Source organism: Anguilla rostrata, chromosome 1 (genome assembly GCF_018555375.3).
Source record: "Anguilla rostrata isolate EN2019 chromosome 1, ASM1855537v3, whole genome shotgun sequence".
Taxonomy (NCBI): domain Eukaryota; kingdom Metazoa; phylum Chordata; class Actinopteri; order Anguilliformes; family Anguillidae; genus Anguilla; species Anguilla rostrata.
In genome coordinates this window covers 45,800,024-45,823,764 of record NC_057933.1, presented here as the reverse complement: position 1 = coordinate 45,823,764, position 23,741 = coordinate 45,800,024, and the positions used below count along the sequence as shown (strand labels likewise).

General features: G+C 39.1%; 1 protein-coding gene across 2 annotated transcripts in view; it reads right to left on the bottom strand.

Moving 5' to 3' along the window:
- oxr1a (oxidation resistance 1a) overlaps window positions 1-23,741 on the bottom strand; it is a 176,910-nt gene that overhangs the window by 128,505 nt on the left and 24,664 nt on the right. For both annotated transcript variants that reach the window (XM_064338057.1, XM_064338078.1), the window contains exon 2: window positions 22,792-22,882. In XM_064338057.1, coding sequence (XP_064194127.1) covers window positions 22,792-22,808 — 17 coding nt within the window. In that variant the 5' untranslated portion in view covers window positions 22,809-22,882. The remainder of the gene's footprint in view (window positions 1-22,791; window positions 22,883-23,741) is intronic.

Here is a 23,741-nt window from a genome sequence, read left to right as displayed (position 1 = left end):
CAGCCTCCTACCCTCTGGATTCCTCGCCGAACTGAGATTTAACAATAATGCTAAACCCGGGAGCATATATTGAGGAATAATGGCACAAGATAGAGTCGAGTGTAACCACTCCCAAGTTCCACGTATAGTTAAACCCAAATTTTAAATTATCATATAAAATGGAGTCAGATTTAATACGAGGGTAAAACCTAGTAACTGTTACGCTTTCTTGCTGTGGTCATGGATATATCTGTTGTGTTGTTCCGCGCATTTGTGAATATTCTGATGCTCCCATTGGAATATTGACAGTCCGGCGACAGATCGGATATATCTCTGATGACAGCATAGCCCCGTTTACGAACGGAGAGTAACCTGAATGCTACTGATCCGTTTCAGGCCAGCTTTAAGCGGGATATGAAGCAGCGCCTTCATATCTAACCCGTGGCAACGGAACCAGTGCATTCTTAATTATAATTGTGCCCTGTTCTTACGAACAGAGGAAAATAACTAACATCTCCGGTTTTGAATCACACCAGCCAAGGGAGAACACGCGATACCTTCCCCTCCAGCTACAAACCCTCATTGGTCTAGCTGTGAGGTGTTTACAAGACCCAAAACTCAGGTGAGATAACTGTGTAATTAGCTAAAGGCTGGGTGACAGTAAGAACCTGCAGACCCTGGCTTCCAGGACCAGGGTTGGGAAGCCCTGCTGTAAAGGACTGATAGGTTCTGCATGTACTGTACCAGCAGCCAATTTCTCCATGTATACCATGCCCCACATACGCTACTGTGGTGGGGTTAATTAGAATCAGGGTAACCTGCATACTGAGACGAAGAAGTCTGTTCCTCGGGTGTTCGTTTGAGTCCTTCCTACATAGGAAAAGTCTTGAGCAGAAGAACTGAGAACACAGGTGAGGGCTGAGACTGCCTCTGGGAGGATCACGGGGAGCGGTGCAATTCTGGGGTCCCCACGAGCCTGTCGCTGCAGCAGCTGACTCAGCACATGCTTTCTCCCTGGTGTTAATGAAGGTGCTGAAAACTAATATGCCACCTTCCTTGCCCGCTCACTAGATGGTGATGTGTTTGTGTGTGTGTGTATGTGTGTGCGTGCATGTGTGTGTGTGTGTGTATGTGTGTGTATGTGTGTGCGTGTGTGTGTGTGTGTAGACAGCCCAGGCCACCTCCTGACTTCACACCTGAACAACTGGGACACACAGCTCTGCACAGCCTACATTAGCAGGCTGATGAACTGTTTATACATCCAACCCACTATAGGCTAGCCTGGGGCCTGTGGCTTACATTTCATAAGAAATTATTTAAATAAATGCATTATATTCAACTTAAAGCTCAAATAACTAAAGACTGCCTTTGGCCTATTATCTTTTTAGTCTTTTCATTTTCTTCAAAATTTGCATCTTGTTTTGCAGTTCATGAACATATTGATTTTTAAAATAATAACATAAACTAAACAAAGCATAGAATACATGCTAATATAAAATGATCAGAGCCATCAATCGATTAAATTTATTAATCGCGATTAACCTCACAATGTTGACAGTCAATCACAAACAATCACATATTTGATCTCACCTCGGAATTACATTAACTTTCAGCATTACATTAAGATAAGATGGACTGGAAGTACCACAAGCACAAACAAACCATAATGTTCCTTCATGAAGATTTCTTTTTAATGATACCCCTCCCCAGCAGTCGGTGTAGTGACAACATCAGCAGTTGCTTCAAAATTAAATTTAGATTGGCAGCTTCTAATTAAATTAATTTGGTCTTTTTCTACTAATGTGACTCAGATTATAATTCTTCAAGTAAATGCTAATTAAACACAATATTCCTGAAAATGCTCTACTCGAGGATACTGCACTGCACAAAATGCAATGAAATTCACAACAAAAGTAATATTGATGCTGACAGCCATGGCATTACCCCAAACCCAAAGCATTACAACAAATCCATATGGGTTTATGGCTAAAATCCTTTCCAAATGTTTTTGGTCTTTTGTTCAGCCAACCAGCAGAAAAAATTCAGACAACCTGACTTTTGAAAATGTATAAAAAGAGCTGTAATTCCTACATGGCATGCCAAGGGGTTACTGTAGTACTGTGAAACATAGAACACCAAAAACCCATTTTTTACCGATTGAAATACAAGAAATGACGGACAAGACTGAAATCCTACAAATTTCGAGTTCTGGCCTCAACGTGAAAATGTATTGATTTTTTTAAATGAAAGAAAAAAGCCCTGGAAAACCCAAGAGGCAGGTCTGAATGGATGCTAGGACGAATGGGAACCCCTCACTTCCCTCACGGTGATGAGCAGAGACCCCCCTCACAACCCAGCCCCATTCACATTTTGTTTGTCCACACAGACGCTTGAATTTGACTTTTTTTTTACATTTTCTCCCATTTTCTCTTTAGTTGTTATACCAATTCCCCGTGTGTATCACGGTCCTGGTCGATGCGCTATCCTCTGTTAGTCAGGGGAGGATGTAGACTACCACATGCCTCCTCCGATACATGTGGAGTTGCCAGCCACTTCTTTTCACATGACAGCGAGGAGTTTCACTGGGAGAACGTAACGCGTGCAGAGATTCACGCTATCTCCCCCAGATCCCCTCCCTGCTGAACAGGCGAACCGACCAACCAGTAGGAGTCACTAATGCAACGATCAGGACTCTATGTAGTCATCAGATGTGCATGTTTGCAGCACCTGTCCATACTCCACTCTTTCTTCCTTTCTTTCTTTCTCTCTTTCTCATTCTTTCTGTAATTTTTAGTCTCTCTCTCTCTTGCTCTCAGTGATGAGTCGCATACCTCAGTGGTGCAGAGAGAGCTCAGAACAGCGGGATAGTTTGAAATTTGAATGTACCTAGTTTCTGTTCAGGGAGAAAATGAAGGGAAAAGGGCAGTTTGTTTTAAGATGTCTGCAATCCAGTCCATTTGGGAATCATTTAGATGGCAGTGAAACCAAGCGAGAAGTGTGTGTGTGTACGTGCGTGTGTGTGTGTGTATGTGTTGTTTATCAGGTTAGTAGTTTTGGCAAATAGTTTTGCCTACAGGAAAGCAGCATTCCACCCTGAGTCAGGCACATCAGTCATCATTTAGAGAATCAGAAGAGATTATCAGGATTAACTAACAAAGTCAGTGATACAGAAGCTCCCAGCTGTTAGCGAAGATTTATTTTAATACTACAGATATGGGTGAGAGGAGAGCAGAACATATGTTCTGCGAAACGGTATTGCTTTTCTAAACAAACACCTAGTAGTGAGAGACCATGTATTGTAAATTAAATGACATGGCGGTGCCTGAAGGCCTCAAAACTACAAATGGAAAATGAGAAGTACTAATGGAATGACATAAATAAGGACATCACCCCAGCATGAGCTGAGTGTTCAGATTCATTTTTGGTTTCAGCATCAGCGAAGGACAACATTAACACAAGAGCAATGAATCTGATTGAAACCTGATTACATCACTTGAGCTGGCACGTCTGTTTTCTTCTGGTATTTTGGGAGTTAAAAATAGATGCCGGCTTAGTGGAGCTAGAAAGGAGGTCCAAAGGTGTGCTCCAGCAGCGCATGTCCACTCGGGCCCTCTGTCCTAAAGCTCTGCAACCCGCCAACTGTGCTTTCAGCCGTTATTCTCCCCTTCATCTGGTGACTTCTTTCACAGGGACTTCAGTAACTGAGAACAACACGTGAAAGCTGTGGTATGTACTGTAAAGCTTGTTTCTGTCAGTAGCCTCAGCTGCAAAAATCACAGCCAACTCCAGAGTGATTGGCACCCTTGAAAAAGATGAGCACAAAGAGTTCAAATACACAACACAGTAATGGACATGTTTTTTTTTTACATTTTTTCAAAAATGGGAAAATATATTCTTACAAAATTTATTCTTACATAATACAATACGATTGTTCAGAGGTAGTGTTTGAAGATAAAATTTTATTTCCCAGAATGATAATTGTCAAAATTATTGGCTCCAATGTTTTCAGCGGACTACCCTCTTCAATTCCAGCCATAACTTTTCCAATTGTTTTGTCTGGAGACCGACGGCTTTTGAAAAACCGTACTTTTGTGGTCAGTTCAGAATATCTTACTTGATTATGAGGTGTGCTTGAGATCGTCTTGTGGAAAGATCCAGTTGCAGCCAAGTTTGAGCATCCTGGGGGGCCAAACCCACCACTGGTTTGTCTGGCCAAAATTCTGAACTTTGGTCTCATCTCAATACGTGCACCAATCTCATAAAACACTGTAAAAGATGACTCAAGTTTAGTCCTTGTAAAGGAAGTTAAAGGAGTTTTTTTTGAAGGAGCAAAAAAAAAAAGGAAAGAAAAGTAATTTGGATTAGAAAGAGGCTGAAATGAATTCCCTGAAAAGACCCAAATTGTTCTTTCCTCTCAGTTCCTGAAGGTTGTGAAGCCTTGTTTTTCTTGTTTGGTGCATAGTCTTGTCTCTGCTATGCAGCACGTTGTAAATAGGGTTTCCAGCAGCTAATAACTACTATCTAGAGTTATTTTAACTTTGAACGATTGTGCAGGAAAAACTGAATGGGGCGGGTGACCGTAAGAGTCAAAATGGTTATCAAGGCGCAACAATAACATTTGTCCACCATTTTATCTGCTCTGTGTGCAATGGAGGTAAGTCTGCTGTGAGTTCTGAAGCCCTGGCATACAGCACAACAAGAGATAAGATTAGCCTGGCAAGCTAGAGACCAAGTTAAGGGAACTAATCATGTTGCTTTTCTGGGGGGGGGGTCTCATTCTTTAGAGAATGTCCACGTACTAATTCACGTCTCTGCACTCAATTTTGAGGGGTGGGTGTGATGGGTGTTTTAGCCTAGTACAGGCATTTTCATTGGCTTGCGTGGTCCCACATTTTCTTCTATTGAGACACTGTAATCTCTGGAAAAGCCTCAGTGCTGAGATGTAAGAGAACATGGCAGACCATGGAAACACAGTTGGAACAAATTTGGAACAAAGAGACATAAACTGGACCAAGACACATTTCGCTATATAATTTTTCAATGGTTTAACATTATATTATGTATATTATATCACTAACCAGGAAAACTTTGAAATTTCAGAATAAAACAAATGCAAGGAAGATGAAAACTTTACACAGCGTAGGCAAAATCTGTTAATCTGTAGTAGCCAGCTTTCAAAATAAATATCTCAAAAAAGCTGAGCCAGTGTTATTTATTTATTTATTTTTTCAACGACCACAACAAAAAAGGAATAAAGCAAAACATTAAATTGCATCGACTTTTTGATGGTCAAAAAATGTCACGGTAGCAAAATTTGAAGAGAAAAAATCCAATGACAGAGATACCCCCATCTGTCCCCCATCTGCCCAGATAGCAACAAACGTCTGTCTGAAGCTCTCCGCTGTAACGCTCTAATCTCCACTGATATTAAATGATTTGATCCAAGGATGAAAGGGCAGATGGAATAAGTCTGAAGTTCAGTGCCTGCAGATCTTTGAAGTGCGATTTTCAGTGTCACCCGAAGAACCAATTACCACGCTCAGTAAACACATTTTTTACATGCAGAGATCTTGTGCAAAATACACTGAAAGATCTTTCACTGATGGCACCATCTGGTACTCAGTCACTGTAATAATAATAATAATAATAATAATAATAATAATAATAATAATAATAATAATAATAATAAATCAAAAAGACCAAAGAAACAGGAGTCAGTTTGTAGAACAGTGTTAACCAATGACAACTTTTTGTTTGATATAAACCTATTAGCCTTATTTAACTGTATTTCAAATTAGGAAATACAGCTGCAATGCCTATTGTCTATGGTTGAGTCAAATATGTATTATCCTGATTACAAACTGAATTTGCCAACATCATTGTGCAATGCACTTATCAAGTACAAATCAGAAATGTTAATGAGACTTCTGTCAGACAGCTGTGCCCATTAGACCAATTATAAATCTCAATAAATTAGGTGGCACATAAGCACACGTGGAACATGTCAGCATAGTTTTCTTTTAGTTCAAACAACTACCAATATGTGGGCTACCTTATTTAATGTACTCGGATGTGTAATTTGTCATAGTTGTACTGACTGTCCCAGTGTTTTAATCTGTGCCTTGTAAACCGTTTCAATCATTCAAGATTTCAGTTTTTCTTTACTTGAAAACTGTTTTGTGTGGCTAGCTGTGCTTACTTGTTTCCCAGTTTTTTATTTCTTGAGATCCTCAGTCCTGGTCCTGTAGAGCCTCAGAGTCTACTGATTTTTGTTTTCCCCTTAAGATCTGCAACTGATTCAGAGCCAAGAAACCAGGTGACAAAAGTTAGCTGTGCAATCAACAGCATTAACCGATCAAGAGCTGGGCTACTCAAGTGCTGAGTAACAACAAAAGCCAGCAGACCCTGTGGCTCTCCAGGACCAGGATTGACGACCACTACCCCTGGGCTCCTCCACTTCCTGATACTACAGGATATGGTTAACCTCCAGACACCCTTGCGATCTGCTGGTGTTTAATGTGACTAATGAAATCAAACATTAATTTATATCTTCCTACGTGCTTACCCTAGGACGTTTGGGCCCTGGAGGACTGACTGTTCCAGCATTTTCACTCTTGGCAAAGGGGCAAAGTGTGACATGCGCTGCCTCTCCATTTCATGGCCGGTACTCAGCTCTACTCTGCTGGCGGAATGACGCATAATCACTGCTAAAGTACTTCATCCTCATTCCCTACTCTCATCTACTCCTCCTCTTCTATCTCATGAAAGGTCAGAATAAAAGAAGGCAAGAAGTGCAAGATCAAGGAAATGCAAGGGAAAACCAATGAAAAACAAAGTTAGAGAATCTGACATCTCTTTCAAAGTTTAAAAGCATTATAAATACACACTCTCCTCTACTTCTTTTTGATCTCACGAAAGGTCAGAAGCAGATTAAGAAAGAAGACAAGACGTGCAAGATCAGGGAAATGCTGAGGAATACCATTGGAAGACCAATGAAAAACAAAGCTAGAGAATCTGACATCTCTTTCAAAGTTTAAAAGCATTATAAATACACCCTCTCCTCTACTTCTTTTTGATCTCATGAAAGGTCAGAAGTAGATTAAGAAAACAGACAAGGGGTACAGGATCAGGGAAATGCAGGTGAAAACTATTGGAAGATCAATGAAAGACAAAGCTAGAAAATCTGGCACCTCTTTCGAAGTTTAAAGGCATTATAAGTATACTCATTCAAATGTTTACAGACATTTTATTTTACATGCGTCAGCACATATTGTAAATTTTTCACTGATTATATGTAAAAGTTGTTTGATCTATCAATTGTTTCACGTAACCGACTTACTCTGCTGCCATCTTACCAGGTTTTTTGCAAGAGACATTCGTAATCTCCAGAGACCTACTGGTTAAATAAATAAATAAATAATCCATCCATCAATTATCTATACCCGCTTATCCTGAGCAGGGTTGCGGGGGGTGCTGGAGCCTATCTCAGTGTGCATTGGGTGAGAGGCAGGAAATAAATAAATAAATAAATAGTACATGCAAATAAATAACAGTTATGCACTGGGAGCAAATGGGACAAGCTACACTCTTCTGCATATCCTAACATAACCTAAGCAAGAGTCCTGTTTCTTCCAAATACCCCTCTGTGCTGCATGTATCCTCTTGTTCCCTTCATCTCCTTCTGATGTTTCAGAAGCAAGGGTTGTGTCCCAATCCACCCCCTCCCCTCTCTTTTCATTCATGACCTCTCCAGGAAGCCATTTTACTGACTGAGTGGACTGACAGAGGAGATGACCGTGAGGGATGAGCTTCAGATTCAGAGTTTGTATTGAATGATAAAAACAAAATAAATGCCTAAACATGATATGGGCTATGTTTTCTTATTAGGCAAATTAATGAAGCATTGTAATGACACCGATGCTGTCCTATGTGTACTGTGTTATACCTTTCAAACTGCTGAATGCTTCATAAACTGCAGCGATTATATGCTCAAAATACTGTTTTAGTAGTTTGTTTTTATAGGCGTGTGACTGAAAATGCTCAACTTTGTTTTGTGATGAGTTTTAAAAATGTTGCCATCCGAGGCCTATTGTTAACATTTATGCGATCAAGCATCTGAAGTTTTATTAGTCTCAGCATTTACATGGTTAATAAAAACAAGTCAGACGTGTCACTAGATGCGTGAGCTGTCCCCTCACAACATATGACAACAGGTTTACTAGAATGGGCCAGCTGATGGGCCTGTGTAACACAAGACAACTCACCGCAATAAAATTTGCATCCTTAGGTACCGGGACAGACTCAATATGGTTGCCGTCATGGTCAATAATGGGAGCAGTTGGTGAATGAATATGTGTGTGGAAGAGGGAAGGAGGATAGGGAAGAAGCTCATTCCTCCCAATCTTCTGAGCTGCCAAACTAATGCCCCTACTGCAGGGCCACTGCCGTATCCGAGACGTGAGGGCTTTGTTAATGAGTGACCTTACAGTGCACTTCTGCTGGAGTGTGCAGGACAACACCGCTGGGCTGTTTTAACGATTATAAGAAAAAAACCATACGTAAACAGAAACATCCATTTATAGGTATATATTCACAATCAATGAATGTGAAAGGATACATTTATGAAATTATAATTCAGTATAGCCTCAAATCTGAATGAAAATATGAATGAAAGCTGTCCACAATTAAATGGGCAGATCACCCAAAAATTAAATTAAAGTATTTAAAATTTTAAATCGAAATTAAAGTAAAATATTGAATGTTTCCACTTGCCGAGAGTACTATCATCCATCCAGATCACAAATGCACCTTTTGAATGTTTTTCAAGCTTTTACGGAGATCCAGAGCTGTACAATGGGTATTATTCCAAACTGAAATCTGTTTTTGTACAGTGATGATGTGTGATCTCTATCCATACAAGCTCCTGTCTATCTCTGGAAGAATGACAGCACTGTCTGAAGGCAAGCAAAAGAGTGAAAAACACTTCAATGTTCAGTTCAACTGGATCCTTTTAACACATGATTTTAAACGTATTCAGAATTCCAGTTCAACAGCTATATGCCCAAACAGCTAAATCCCATCATAGTGGACTGAAATAACCTGGCCTGGGTGATCATTTTGAATTTCAACCACTTCTGTAATGTACATCCATAAATAACAAGAACATTCAAGTACGTTTCGAGTACACTTTTTATCCATTAACAGACACCGGTGACCCAACTACTGTATTCAACTACTTAAGAGTATAATAATTATCAGTCTTCCTTACTTTAAACTATTGCATCTGACATTCAGATAAGGTTTTTACAGTACATCTAATGTAGAATCCAAGGGTGTTTGAGGACAACTTTCAAAGTTTTCAAGCGCTTCATTCGTAAATGAATGATTTCATAATATGCTTCAGTAAAACGTTTGCATGACTGCTTAATGATAAAAACCCTGCTTTACAACCAGTATGTCTGCATACTTTGAAAGAAAGAATGCTAATGAATACACAAAGTTGTGGGCTTTCGTTCTGCACAATATGTATCATTATGAACAAAGGAGTTTCAGAATTCAGAATAGCCGGCATAAAATCAAGCACCTTCAAGTCCTCTGTGCAAGATGCATTTATATAACCTTGGGTTTTCCACATTCAAGCTCTTTCGAAATTTTCAAGGACCTGTGGGATAATACAAAAAGGGGGAGTAGAAGGCTGCTTGCAATCCATTTCCAAGGATTTCAATCACTAAAAACACACACAAAAAAATAAAAATAAATAGAACCCGGTTGCCAAATGAGACAATATAAATTTATTCCAAAGCCAATACTGAATTACTCATAGAGATAGTGCCCCAAATCACCGCAGCCGCATATTTATAAAAAAGGATTTCAAAAGTCTGATATGGAGACTTTAAAACACTTTGAACTATGGTTTAAAAAACCTCAACAAACAACACGAAGCGCAGTACACTGCTAGTTTGAAAGCACCTCCAGCAATGCTCAACCCTCTCTTTGAAGTCAGAAATTGAGACCGAAAAATAATCCTGTAAAAACGGGAGCCCTAAACACAGTTGCATGAAAAGTGCATTAGATGTAGGCCATGGCCAAAGGTCTCCATTTCGGCTGCGCAGAGATTGAAGAAAACTCAGACGACATTCAACCATTTTGCAGATCAGTCTATTGCCTGAAACCATGCCCTTAACTTTTGGATAAAGGAAAACATAAATATAGGAGCAAGTAAATAATAAATAAATAGAAATAAAAATGATCCAACTCTTTTGAAATCATATTTATTTGTCAGTATTCCAGTTTTGGAATGCAGGTTTTCTTCTTAAGACTGTGATTCCAGTGGAGAAATGAAGTGGCTTTTTTTCTATATATGTACCATAGGCTCTCTTATTAAAAACAGCACAGGGACTCAGGCAGGGAAATAGGCTTCCCGGCTGTCTGCAGGATTGAGTGCTCATTTCCAGGCCACGGCCAGGGACATTCGTCAGCGCTGGTGACAGCTGTGCGCAGTACGGTCCTGGTTGTGTAATGTTTGAGAGGGCTTACGCTGCCTTTAAAGCGCTGAAGTATGGACCCAGAGCACAGAAACGCTGCAAAGTGTCCTCCCACGGCCTATCTAACAGCCTCATTGCACTGACTATATTTTCCTTTACTCTGCTCATGTCCTACTAAATCTATGTGCTGCATGGGGATATACAGTAATAAAACGATAAATAATAACAGACCATTCACATAGCGATACATATTCCCCCCAATGGACTCTAGCATATACAGTAGCCTCCCATGTCTCAGTCCTACAGGGTTCTTCATCTGGATGAGACCGTCACTGTCGTTGTACTTCAAAGAACATACTCAAATAGCACAACAAACAGTTAACTGAACAGTACAGCTGTGAAGTCACTTAAACTCATCAGCAGATTAATAAATGCCACGCCTACCATAACTAGAACATCACTGCTATGGAAGCACATCCAGCTTATTAGTAAAATGATGCAAAAGCAGGACTACAACTACCAGCAAAACAACTGTGCAAAGAACTAACAAAGTAACACAGATCATAAAATAAACACGTTCCTTAATTTCAGCTAAACTCAATATTACAGTTACCCTATAAGAAATTATACTTGGCTTAATCTAAACAAACACCTTTATCTCACTCCACACCTGATCAAATGCACTCTTTTAATTAGCTGCTGACCAATCAGCTGATTAATAAGCCCTGTGGCTATGGTTTTAAAAAAATCACTGCTGTAGAAACATGCCCAGCTAACTGGCAAAACAATACAAACCAAACTGTACTAATTGAGTCAACAGCACCACACATCAGCTATCCGCTAACTAAATGTGCAATGAACACGGAATAAAAAAACCACAATAGTTAATTTGGTTCAGCTACAAACATAAAATTGCACTGGCTAATAAGAAATAAATATGAGGATGTGAGTTTGGTCTTGGGGTAGAGCCACAATGCTTTTCCTTCTCAAAGACTCATCACTTTCTCTCAGAGCTCTCCAGGCCTAATCGTACCGTCGTGCCAAAACGCGGCTCCACATGCTCCGGTTCTGCCCTCCGCCAGAGACGGACACTCGCTCTCCGAGCCAGCGCCCCCAGGCACTCAGTCTAGCGGAACTCTGGCTGCCATCCCAGCTGTGCGATTGGCACGACCGACAGAAAGCCTTGTACAACGGCACATTCCGCCCACACATCTCGCTCCACCTGTCATCGGATCTTGATATTTCACCAGCTAATGATCACAAACCCAGAGAACTACAATCTCAGAGGCCCACATTCTCCGGGACATAATGCTTACACATGCAATAGGCAAATGCAGGCAGTTACTGCGCCGCACTACGGTAGTGATGGATCACCAACTTTAGGCTCTTTTCACCATTTCTGAATTATTGACTTCACAGCATTGCTGCTCACAGAAGATCCCCTGAGTTTCCGGTCATTGTTAGCTACATAAGCTGCAGTGTATTTTAAGGTGTGACATTGAAAGTGAATATCCAGTCATACATCAGGAGTTTGATTTATTGGAACATAGAGCTGGTTAGCTTTTGCTTGAGCTTCCTCCATCTTCCGCTGAGCAAGGTAAAATGCAAAACTCCACTCCCAACCTAGGAGAACACCATTTTAGAGAAACTCTTTTTATATTCAAAAATAAGGAAAGTATTGGTGAAAACTGAACAGCGAGCTATACAGAAATCCCGGGAACAGTCAGGCCTCGTCAGGGAAGTGAGAATTAAATAAAATATGTTTAATTTCTGAATCCAGCAGTTTTAACAGCCAACACACTCTGAATACAGAACACAAGTGCAGTTAAAACTCCAGTTATCCAACATGTGAAATATATTTATTTGATTTAATTTGTTAATTATTATCAAAGATATCCATTATCAATCAAATTGCTGAATTCATTCATATGCAGGACAACCTGTTCAACTTTCATCAAAATTTACAACTCACAGCCAGATTAAAATGAACAGATTTAAAGCATTCAACAAGCATTCAATATTTAATCAAAATACAACATATACAAGTTACAGGCAGAAAAGAAATGCATGAAAAAAATAAAAGAAGATACCAAACCACAGCCAAAATAAAAAAACGATTGACTGCAGAATATTCCAAATTCCAATATTGTGGAAATGTTTGTGAGCTACTGTATGGAGAAACTAGGACCAGGTGATAATCAAACCAAGTTACAAAGCCAGCCATTTCACAGATCGAGTGGTCACATAATGCTCTGGAATCCAATGTTTTTTAGAAGGCATCTTGGCCAGGTAGCCACTTGTATAGAAAATGCATGCATGCATAAGTATGGACATCAGTACCCACGTTTTTCCATCATAGTAAAAGCTTAGACTATTATGTCAATAAACACAGTCAGTGTGAGATATGATACAAATAATTTTATTCTCAACTGACAAATACTGCATGCCCACAAAACCAATATACAACAGCTTGGCTGAATACTCCATTTTGATTGGCTGGGACATGTGCATTATTTTTCCAAATACGCCCAGCGATGAAGTAGCATCTGTGAAAGTAGAATCAAGAATATAAAGTAATGTGCATCGGTCTGACTCGATAAATGAAATTTTTTACATGCATGTAAGAACATGCAAGCCAGCAGTGACAGTATTGTACTTGCAGCAGTGTCAGTTGATGTCCATGAATGACTGCATAGAGTAGCTAGTCTAGTCATAGCATGACTATATTTATAGTTTTAGCCTCTGTATTGAATATAATTCTGTAGTTGGCTAGCTAGCTATCCATAATAACATGCCGTGAGACCATTTTGACTTAAAACCAAACTTAAATTGAATATTTGGTAATCCGGTTGAGGTCCTAGAAAGATGCGTTTGTCACCAAGTGGTACAGGGTAAGGGATATTTGCTGGAATTCACTGCAATGGAATCGCATATTTTGAAGTATTTTACTTTGTTTTGTTTACATACTGTACTGTAAATTAATGAATCAAACCAAGTTCCAACACAGTTGTACATGCATAGCCTTTATGAGAAAATAAGAAAAGATAGAGTAGGCATGTATTTCTTACAGTTTCCTCTAGTTTCCCCAAACAGGGCAAATGGTGAATTAGAGTTTTGACAGTCTGTATATCAGAGATCAGTACAAACACAGTATCACAGCTGAATATATCATCTGGGAGTCCACACAATATGAGAAGTCAGAGGAGAGAAAACAGGATAAAGTAATTCAAATTGAACAGGCTGATTGAACGGAACTGACCGGTAACAAACCCCTGGTACTGGACTTTTTTCTTCATTGCCTGGAGTCAAGGTCAGCTACAGCCAGTCCTTACCCCTTCAGCTTGCTTTTACAATAGGCAAAACTCCCATGAGAGCATTCAGTTGCCTTTGCTGTGCATTATAAATAGCCATAGGAAGCTACTGAGACTTAAAATACAAAGCTGTCAAGAGACACGGTAATCACATACAAAGATCAATTAAACAGTTAGATATTTTTAGAGAATTAGTGGTCGTGTCACACCAGGACTTTAACCAGAGTACTTTAATTGTGTTGCCCCTAGATATAGCCATTTTGCTAACCACACACTCATTAACGTTTCAGCTTGATGGACTTGTAATAGAAGTGCACAATCTCAAACACATGCACTAAAATGACCTCTTAAAAGGTGGTGTTTTGACTTGGCTAACAACATTTTCAACTGTGAATCAATGCCATTTGCTTTTCTTTTAATAGCTTCTACAGCTGTGTACTGAAATACTTGTACTTGTCTCTATTGCGAAAATCGTATTTGATAAAAGTTATATTACTTCAGACAATCATTCTGGCTAAGGCCAAATAGAGAAAAACTAATCAAATATGCAAACAAAGTGGAAAAATGTAAATGCTTTATTTGATACAGTCCCTATCCTGGTCAATATCAGGCATTGAAAATAATGTTAGAAGAGTGAATTTAACACTCAGCCATGTTTCAAATGTGAAAAATTAGGATAGAAATTATTCAAAAATTGTTTTTTTATTTTCTTTATTTTTCCATAAATACTTAGCTCTGACCTAAGAACTGACCTAATTATTTCCCTGGGTCTAAGCACACTCTGGGATTCATACATATCATTTGGATGGCTGAAGGCTCATATCTCTGCTGGCTGTCAGGTTGCTTTCTGTGACAATATCAGGTGGCCACTGGGTCTGGCATAAAACAAACATAACAGTGCATAGGACAAAATGGAAATTAACAAGATGAATTAAACATAAATCCTAGTCCTATTTTGGAGACAGCAGTAGCGTATATACACCTGGATATTAGTGGAAATTCAAATTTTGACAGGTGCGAACAATATACATTTTACCCTGTTTGATATTTTTTAAATTTGCAAGAAATGTGTTTGCATGAACACATGTTGTGCAGTACAATGTGGGGGCAGCAGGGGTGTCAAAATAATTTGGTGCTGTCCACACTTGGTGTCAACAAGTCTTTTCATCCACTGAGACCACCTCTCAAAGGGCCCTTTCACCCAAAAAATTAATTTAGGTACATTTCCACTTATCCAGAGTAATATCGATCCATCCTGATAATTTTTCTGAAATTTGACAAGTTTTCTCGATATCTGCTGCTGTTCATCATCTTACAATGGCACTTCAATGGGCCAGTTAACAAGAAGAAATGAGTCCAGCGGGCCAAGCACCATCAACACTGGACAAAAAAAGATTTGTAAAAGGCAGATGCACATCCTTTTTGTCCAGCAAATCATAGTTGCCGTTACACTTCAGTTAGGGGAACTGATTTCTCTCTAGTTGCATCAAGTTCTTCCCGTAGTTGTTGTGCAGTTTTACAATAATTTATTTTGGTAGACTCCACAAGATATTTGTCTACTACTGAACACTGCACCTGGAAATCTTCAGCTTCTTTGCACGTTCTTGTGGGGAATAACCTTGCCACAATATGTTTACTTGGTGCCGCACATCTAAGCCTAACACCACCATATTTAGAGTATTGCAGCTGTAGTGCCTATTTTACTTACACTACAGGCTAATGGTATTAGGCAACCTGTGGTTCTACAAAACTTATGGAAGATAAGATTTCAGTCTATTTAATTACTCCTCTACCTCCCTCTCACCCATCAACCTCCCACTTTGCAAAATGATTGGACTTCCAATAATTAATTTAATTGTAAAGCCAAAGGAGGAGAATTTGAGGAAAGTCATGTCTAAGCTTATTTTTAAGTAAAACTCTTAAGTAAAACTTTTGTGTTATTGTAGGTAAAAATTTGAAGAAAAAAGAAAAAAAATGTAATGTTAGTTTGTTATTCAATAGATGTGCACCGGCATTAGTGCACCGGTGCTGAAGGGAAAAAAAAAAAACATTAAAAGCCATAATGAAATCAAGCCCCCATCAGTAATTTCTTTTTGAACCAACCTCATTTATAACTGCTCTGCAGGAGTGCTTCAGTTTCCAGTTACGAAATGACCAAAACCGAGCAGGACACACCTTACAGTAGCTCATAACTGCCCTGAATTACCACTACAGTTTTACAATTGAGCACTGACTGCAAACAATATCTCAGGTCTGGGTTTATACACTCAAGGGTTTGACAAAAGACTTTAATGCATCTACATCAAACCATGTCTTTGTACTCCGAATACACAGCAAACTGTAAAGTACTGTAAGTAACAATCCTGAAGAAGGAAATAGGACAAAGCTGTGTCCAGTACCTCTTCAAGGATCCCAAGGGGTCCGTAGACCCACTGTTCAAAACCCAGGTTAAGGAACTATGCCAGTGGCCAAAACCCCCACAGGAAGTATAGTGTTGGAAGGGAAGTGAACGGCAAATAAAGGAAACCACTCAGAGCATATATTTTATGAGCTGCACACAACGGACACTATTATTTGCAGAGATCAATAGCGGACATCGCCGGAATGGTGGACAATGAGCTGAATAATGAGGGGCAATTCCTTGGGGTGTCTTAAACACGCTTACTGTAGTATAAACACAAGGAGGCCTTATTAGTGAACAGCTTATTGCTGGTAAATAAAAGAGAAAATGCAAATTGCATGAACCGCCAAAAGAGTTATGGGCCCTGTTTCTGAGCAAGATTTATAGCCATGCCAGGGAAAAGTTTAAACGAGTTTCTAAAATTAATCTCAGAACACAATCTCAGATTAAATTTAACAGTGCTTTAGTTTCCTTTTAATGAGCATGTGTAAACTCAACAGGAAGGATTAAACCAAAGTTACCAACCCATCTACCCACCCATAATAACAAAATAGAGGGTAGAATGCTAAACAAATAAACAAGCATACTGTCCTCTGGAATGTGCGTAGATTTATTATTCTTGCCTCTCCTCTGCAACTTCATTTCAATATAATCAAAGGTAAAGTAATATGTCAGTTGTTGAACTGATTAAAGTTTAATGGAAGCCTTTTAATTAATAGTCTGGGTGTGCACAGACTAAGGATTTGGTGACTTGGGGGTAGGGAGTGGAGTAAACCAATATTGAAATCAACAGCAGCAGCTGAGGCTTAACGATAAACAGATTCCAGCAGTCGTTCCTGGCGAGTTCAGCAGTTGATCAAAATGTTGCTTTGTTTCACACTCAGCGAGACATGCAAGCTTTAGAATTTCAGTATTGCAGTCACAGACATCTGCTTCATTCCGATCCCTTTGCAGGAATGTGAGCGTTCATGTTGAACATGGAGGAGAAAATGTTTGTCAGTGACAGTCCAAGGACTAGGAGGATTCCATGAGATGTAAAAAGTTGTGTAAGTCGCTCTGAATAACAGCGTCTGCTAAATGCCTGTAATGTAATGCAACATGCATGTTCCATGAACATCATTTAGGGTTTTTATTGGACTGATGACAAAACTACAATAACCGTGCGCTGCAAGTACCCTCAGATACTAAATACAGCTAATGTACTGTATAACTATATTAAGGAAGTTACAATAAAGTGATTCTGAAATATTTTTGAATCAAGACAGGATGGGCGCTTTTTGGTCCAAAACGGGTTAAAGGTATAGGAGAAAGAGGCATCAGTGTAATTTCACCCTGTGTTGTTGATAAGTTAGTGACCAAACAATTATCTGTTTCCAAGTTCCACAGGCCAACAGAACACTACATTGTCTCAAACTGTACTTAATATGTAGTGGGTGGTGAAATACCAACATTTAAAAAAATATTTACTTTGATTTACTGTTTATAAATACACTTTCTGAACATTTGGAACAACCAGAACAACACTAATAGACAAGGGTACAAAAGCACAATTAAACAATTAAAAGAGAAAAAAGGGAAGGACTCCTTTTATTTATCAGAGAATCATTTTGTAACAGAGCCACATGCTATGGACATCTAGGAGAATCATATTTTGTATACACCTTAGATATAAACTGCTGCTTTTCCATTAAGTCTAATGCCTAGATACATTTACATGTAAATTTACTTACATTTACACGTCAGGATTTTGCTCTTGTTATTTGCTAGACATTTTCATTTCACAGCAAACTCTACCTAAGTAAATCTAAGTAGTGCCTGAATGATAAACTGATCACCAAAAACTGCCTGTAGCAGGTGAGAACATGGTAGCCTAAAACAAATGTAAGGTGTTTAATCTCCACTGTGTCATATTTTAATAAATGTGGTGCAAATCCAAAGCAGTTTCATCCTGACTAAAGGAGGCAATTTAGCCAGGAATTGATTTTAAAAACATAATGTGATTCAACAACATGTTTGATGACACTCTTTGCCATTTAGCTGCAGGAAAAAGGAAACCTCCATTTTGCAGTTGTGGATGGTAAACAATGTGCTAAAGGCTTGCCAAAGAAGAACTCTGTTAACCCAGAGCTATTTTTCTTGTCACGTATTGATGAGTTGGACTGGATGAAACCATTTTCACAAATGTAGTAGAGGAGGAGCAATGCGCTTTCTCATTATGCAATGTCTAATATGACCGAGTGCCTCTTCTCATGTACATACTTATCCAAAATTATTCACACCCTTGACAATAACGGACAAAGAAGGATGTATAGGATGAACAATGTGGGTAGTGAGCTATATTGCATGCTAAAAACTATGGAAAAATGATATCCTTTTATACTAATAAAATTGAGAAAAAAAGCAAAATTTGCAATATTTTCCCCCCCAAAAGAGACGTCTCACAATTATTCACATCCTTGCTTTCAGTGCTTCGTACACCCTCACAAGAATTACAGCACAGAGCCATTTTCTATTGTGTTTTACGAAATTGCCAAAAATCTAAAAAAAAAACAAAAAAACACCATATTTGTACACCACACATTTTCTCTTCAATATGGAATGATCAATCACATTCTTCAGGGATCATTCCTGAAACTTCTTAACACACTGCACATTCAGTTCAAACAGATACGAGCCTGAGGAAGACATTCCACCCGATCAACCAGCAGGGTCCCCAGCGGCAGCCTGATTGAAGCTGCCAGCCACAGTTGGCCTTGGTATCGTCTGTCTTCAGTACTGATAGACTGTGGGGCCTGTCCATCCACTAGAACAATGCCTTGACCAGATTAGCCACCTACCAGCCCCATTTTAGCCAAAAAGCGGGTGTCCATCTAGCCAGAAACTCATACGATGGCTCTTTCAGCAACCAAGTCAAACCTAACAGCAAGTACTTGTTTTTGAGAACATTTAAAAAATACAACAAAGACTTCATGAAATATAGCACAATATCTGTACTGTTTATTTCATACAGCCTTTCTTGCTCCTTTTATCAAAGGTGTGAATCATTTTGCAGGTCTGTGTAGACAATGTGCTGAACTGTTGAAAGACACACCAAAGAAATAGGTGACAAAGAAGTGGGGAGATTTAAAGCACCATTGTTCTATTTCAGAGAGTGGCACAGACCCTTCATAACTTGTGCTTGCCAACTGGGACAGACCATGTCTTGTGGCAACTGGAAAAACATACACCAAAATAACTAAAAAGGCCATTTTTATTTCGTTAGAAGGGGTACAAGAAATACCAAGGCAAAAAATAAAGATTAGGCACAGCTTTCATAGGTGAGATTTGAAGGTGCCTTTCATTACAAACTTGTCAAAAGAAAGTCTGTATGGTAACAGATGTGCTTGGCACTGTCCAAGGTCCTGAAGGCCTCCCATGCTTGCCAAGATAAGAAGAACATCAGGCAACTGCAAAAAGAGGGAGAACAACGCTCTCTGCTCCTCCCATAACCCACTCTAACCCGCCTTTTAGTAACTGTTTAAAATGCCATACATTTGCATCTGCGTAACACTAACATTTTGGATGCAATGCAAAAAATGTCCCTATTTTATATGGCAAGATAATGGCCTATATTGACTATTGGCACTGTGCTAAAATATATGCCACTTGAATACCCATGATGTATGTGTGAAATCCTAAAATGAACCACCACACTAAGGAATTGATTATCTGGAATAAATACTACCTCGTCCTTTAAACAGATAGAAAATCTCAGAAACATACACTGGTTATTTGACAAACAAAAGACACACAGGTTTGAGTACTTTCCACAAATAACCCAAATAGCTTTGAAAAAAAGTATCCACTTTGCTGCAGTGCCTAATTAAACACAACATGGATAAACTCACAATTGCCTGTTAAGTTAGCAACTAAGCCAACTTCATTATCCCTTCTTGGTTAGTTTTAGCTCCAGCATCCATAACTCTTCCAAAAGCTTTTTCTTGGTTTCTGAAAGGCTCAACAGCTTTCTTACTTAACAGCTCACATAATGAAGGCCCAGAAGAAAGTGTACCTGAAATAACCCATTTCACTGTGGAAAGAGGTGTTACACAATTGCTCGGATGCAAAGTGTTCGCACACCAAAGTGATTCCTCCATCTATGGAGCTGCCAGTGTCGGAACACTTTCTTGAAAAGACAGGCAAACCATGCATTTACAAAAAGCAGAAATATTGCAATCCAAAATGGGTTCCTTTTTTCATTTTTATTTTAAAAATAAATTTGGCACCCAACATGGGACTGAGCATATACAATTCCCACCCGAACCTGGAATAGCCAATTGTCTGTGACCACAGTTGTGTACATGGGCGAACCCCACCGCCAATTCGGGAGAGTGCAGACATTCATGGTTCTCCTCCGAAACATGCGGTGTTGCCAGCTGCTTCTTTTTCATACCGCAGATTACAGAAGATCTTTCACAATAGCTTTAGCATGCAGTCCATGGCCACCAGATCAACCATCAGGGGTCGCGAGATAAGGGTCCATGTTCATCACCAATCAACTGAACCCTCCTATATCTTGGGCAACGCAACCAGCAATCCATAGTACCCTATGGAGCTACCGGGCACAGCTGGAACTGGCATGGTCAGTATTCAATCTAAGGCCATGAAGCTCATCTATGCAATACAGCCTTAAGCAAATGAGCCATCCAGCAGCCGTTTTGTTTAATTCATGGTCAGTATTGGGACCAGTGATAGTAACTGCTCGAGACATTTTGCACTCTCTCATTAGCAAACGATTGGCTTCTTCCAATCAGATTTTGTCAGTAGATAACAGGAAGCTAAAACAATAAGGAAATTATTTATGACTAATAGCAGAGCTACTGACATTACATTACAGTGTAGTGGCTGGCCAGTTAAAATTTTAATGAATGTACTCCTGAGCAAACTAAAAGAAGCTTTTAGCAAATGATAAAGTTCAGAATGATATACATGTATTATTACAACAATAATAAAAAACCAACAGTCTTCTAAAAAATTATTATTTTGTGGGACACATTATTGGCACATGGCTACATTGATGTTTGGCTGTTTACACATTTTGCCACATTTTATTTTATTTTGGATGGTATGTCGTGTTAAAAATTAATATATAGGTTATAATTACATGGCTTTCTTGAATTGTTATCTTTTAATTTGCACCTTTGAACACCACCATACACCACTTAATTGTAGCACTACAATAATATGGCAAGAAATCATTTACGATTCTGATGAATTTTATAATTCTAAATATCCAGAGGATGCTAAACTGGTCACTGTAAATGTCGACAGGGATGAAACCATTGTAATAAATCATCTTAATTTTTCCAAGTGCTAGCCAGCAGCTGCCACAAAACCTGATCAAGACCCATCTTATTTTAGGTCGGAGGTCTCCACCTGTACCAGAGGCAAGGAGCTCATTTCAGAACCACACTGTCCTCTGTCTGGGGTATTTAGAGGATTCCAGGGGCAAAGACGGATCTGTGGAGAGCTTTATTTTCCTGAAAGCTTGCTGAGGAAGGATGATTTATGTACATCTAGATACATGAGGGACAGCTAGCACTGAGTGATTTGTGGGGGGTTTATGCGCTGTACACTGGATGCTGTTTTGTTCAGCCGCTATATGTATAAATGTATTTGGATATGGTTTTTCTGTACTTCAGGATTTTAATAATGAGTCCCTCCACTGAGGGACAGGATCCTAAACACAATTTCTTGTTTGCGGTAAAACACTGCATATAGTACCTGCAAGGTGTACTTGAACCATTTCTGGGCTGAATTAAAACTAACATATCAAGAACTCGAGGGAATTGAGTGTCAACATTATAAATGCGTATGAACACAAAGCCCCTACAGGCTTGTGTCAAATGACAGAGGCAGTAAGCTGCTTGTACTCACATGCATGTGCACGTGCAAATGTGTGAGCTCCCACAAGCGCTTACTCGGACTGAATCAAATGAGATTCACGATTCTCCACGCAGCGGCATTTCATTACATTCGGGAGAATATGAACACAGACAATTACAAAACAGAACCTCCCAATTACCTTTAATCAAAATGCTTGCAATTGGAAAAAAAGTGGTCTGAGAAGTGCAGACTACACTTTTAGAGGCTTAAGCAACTGTTCACACAAAGACTTGAAGATGTGGGTCACTGTTCTTCTGGCTATTTGTGTTTGAGCAATGACCATTCATTTGAACTTTACTTCACAGATAATTCAATTTTAAGATTTTTGCTTAATAAAAGGATTAAAAACCAGCACAACACACAGGCTATACACACTTTGACTCGTAACTATGGCAAAAGATTTTTCTGATTACATTTTTTTCAAAATGCTGAAGAATTTGCCAGCGAGTACTTGCTTACTCAAGTAAATGGCCCCATCCCTATTCGAAACAAAAATACCCCACAAATAAAGACAAGTGACAACCCCCCACACACAAAAAAACTTCAAAAACAAATGCATAATGAAACTAACAGAGACAACAGCAGAATGCTCAGTCGGTAAACGTCTTTAGAAATCAGACATCGTTGGCGGAGAGGTGTGACAATATTTACAAAGCACAGAGACACAACAGATAGCTGCAAGAACACTGACCTTTTGGTGCTGAACATCTTGGCAGAATCCCCTTTTCAAATGACTGCTCGTAATGAGATGAAATGGCAGGTCTTCTGGGGAGGGAGTCCACCTAAGAATGGGCAAGGGGACAGAAGATTGATACACGGTGAGCTTTTCAATGTTGTGACAGCATCCTAGTGATGTCAGGGCAGCATGTCCGTACGAAGTGTCAGGGACCACATTTAATGCTCTTCAAGCTCTGGAGCAATGTTTTTAAGTGCTTCTTAATTGGTTATCACGGGTATTGTATTAGTCAGTCTATTGGTCATAAAAGCTGCCTTTGCCCCAAACTGGGTGTTCGAGGGGTATTTCCCTGAACAATGCAGTCCAAATGTCAGTATAATCACATCAGAAAGTGAGTATAAAGTATAGACATGGGCGAAAAATGCTGGTGAGGCAGAAATTCAGGCCAAGGAACTATACCTGAACTGGATCATATACACCCAGCTAGGTAGAAAGTTTTTGGTAAGCAGAAAGTAGGCCTATACCACATAAGCTTGGCTATTTTACTGTGATTCTGGCGAGCAAGATCGTCCTTTTTTATGAAACAACTGTAATGGTACCCTCCACAGTGATAAAAAAAAAGTTACAATGTGGAAAAAGACACAAATTATAGATCACATATCACCTCAGTGAAAGTTAGTTTTGTGTAGACAGTATAATATAATATATATAATAATATATTATAATTTTATATAATCACATTTGAAATACCTGTCAAAAATATAATGGACGTAACAATAACAGTTCAATAACCCCATCTTTACAAGATCCTAGAATTATAAACTAAAAGGTAAAACATTTCAATTTTATTCATTTTGCTGTATCAACCTCTTAAGCTGCTGTGGATGGAAAAACACAATTGGTGAATCATTTCCAAAAGATATTAAATGTGGTTGAGAAATGACAGAAAAGCCTTATATTTGACT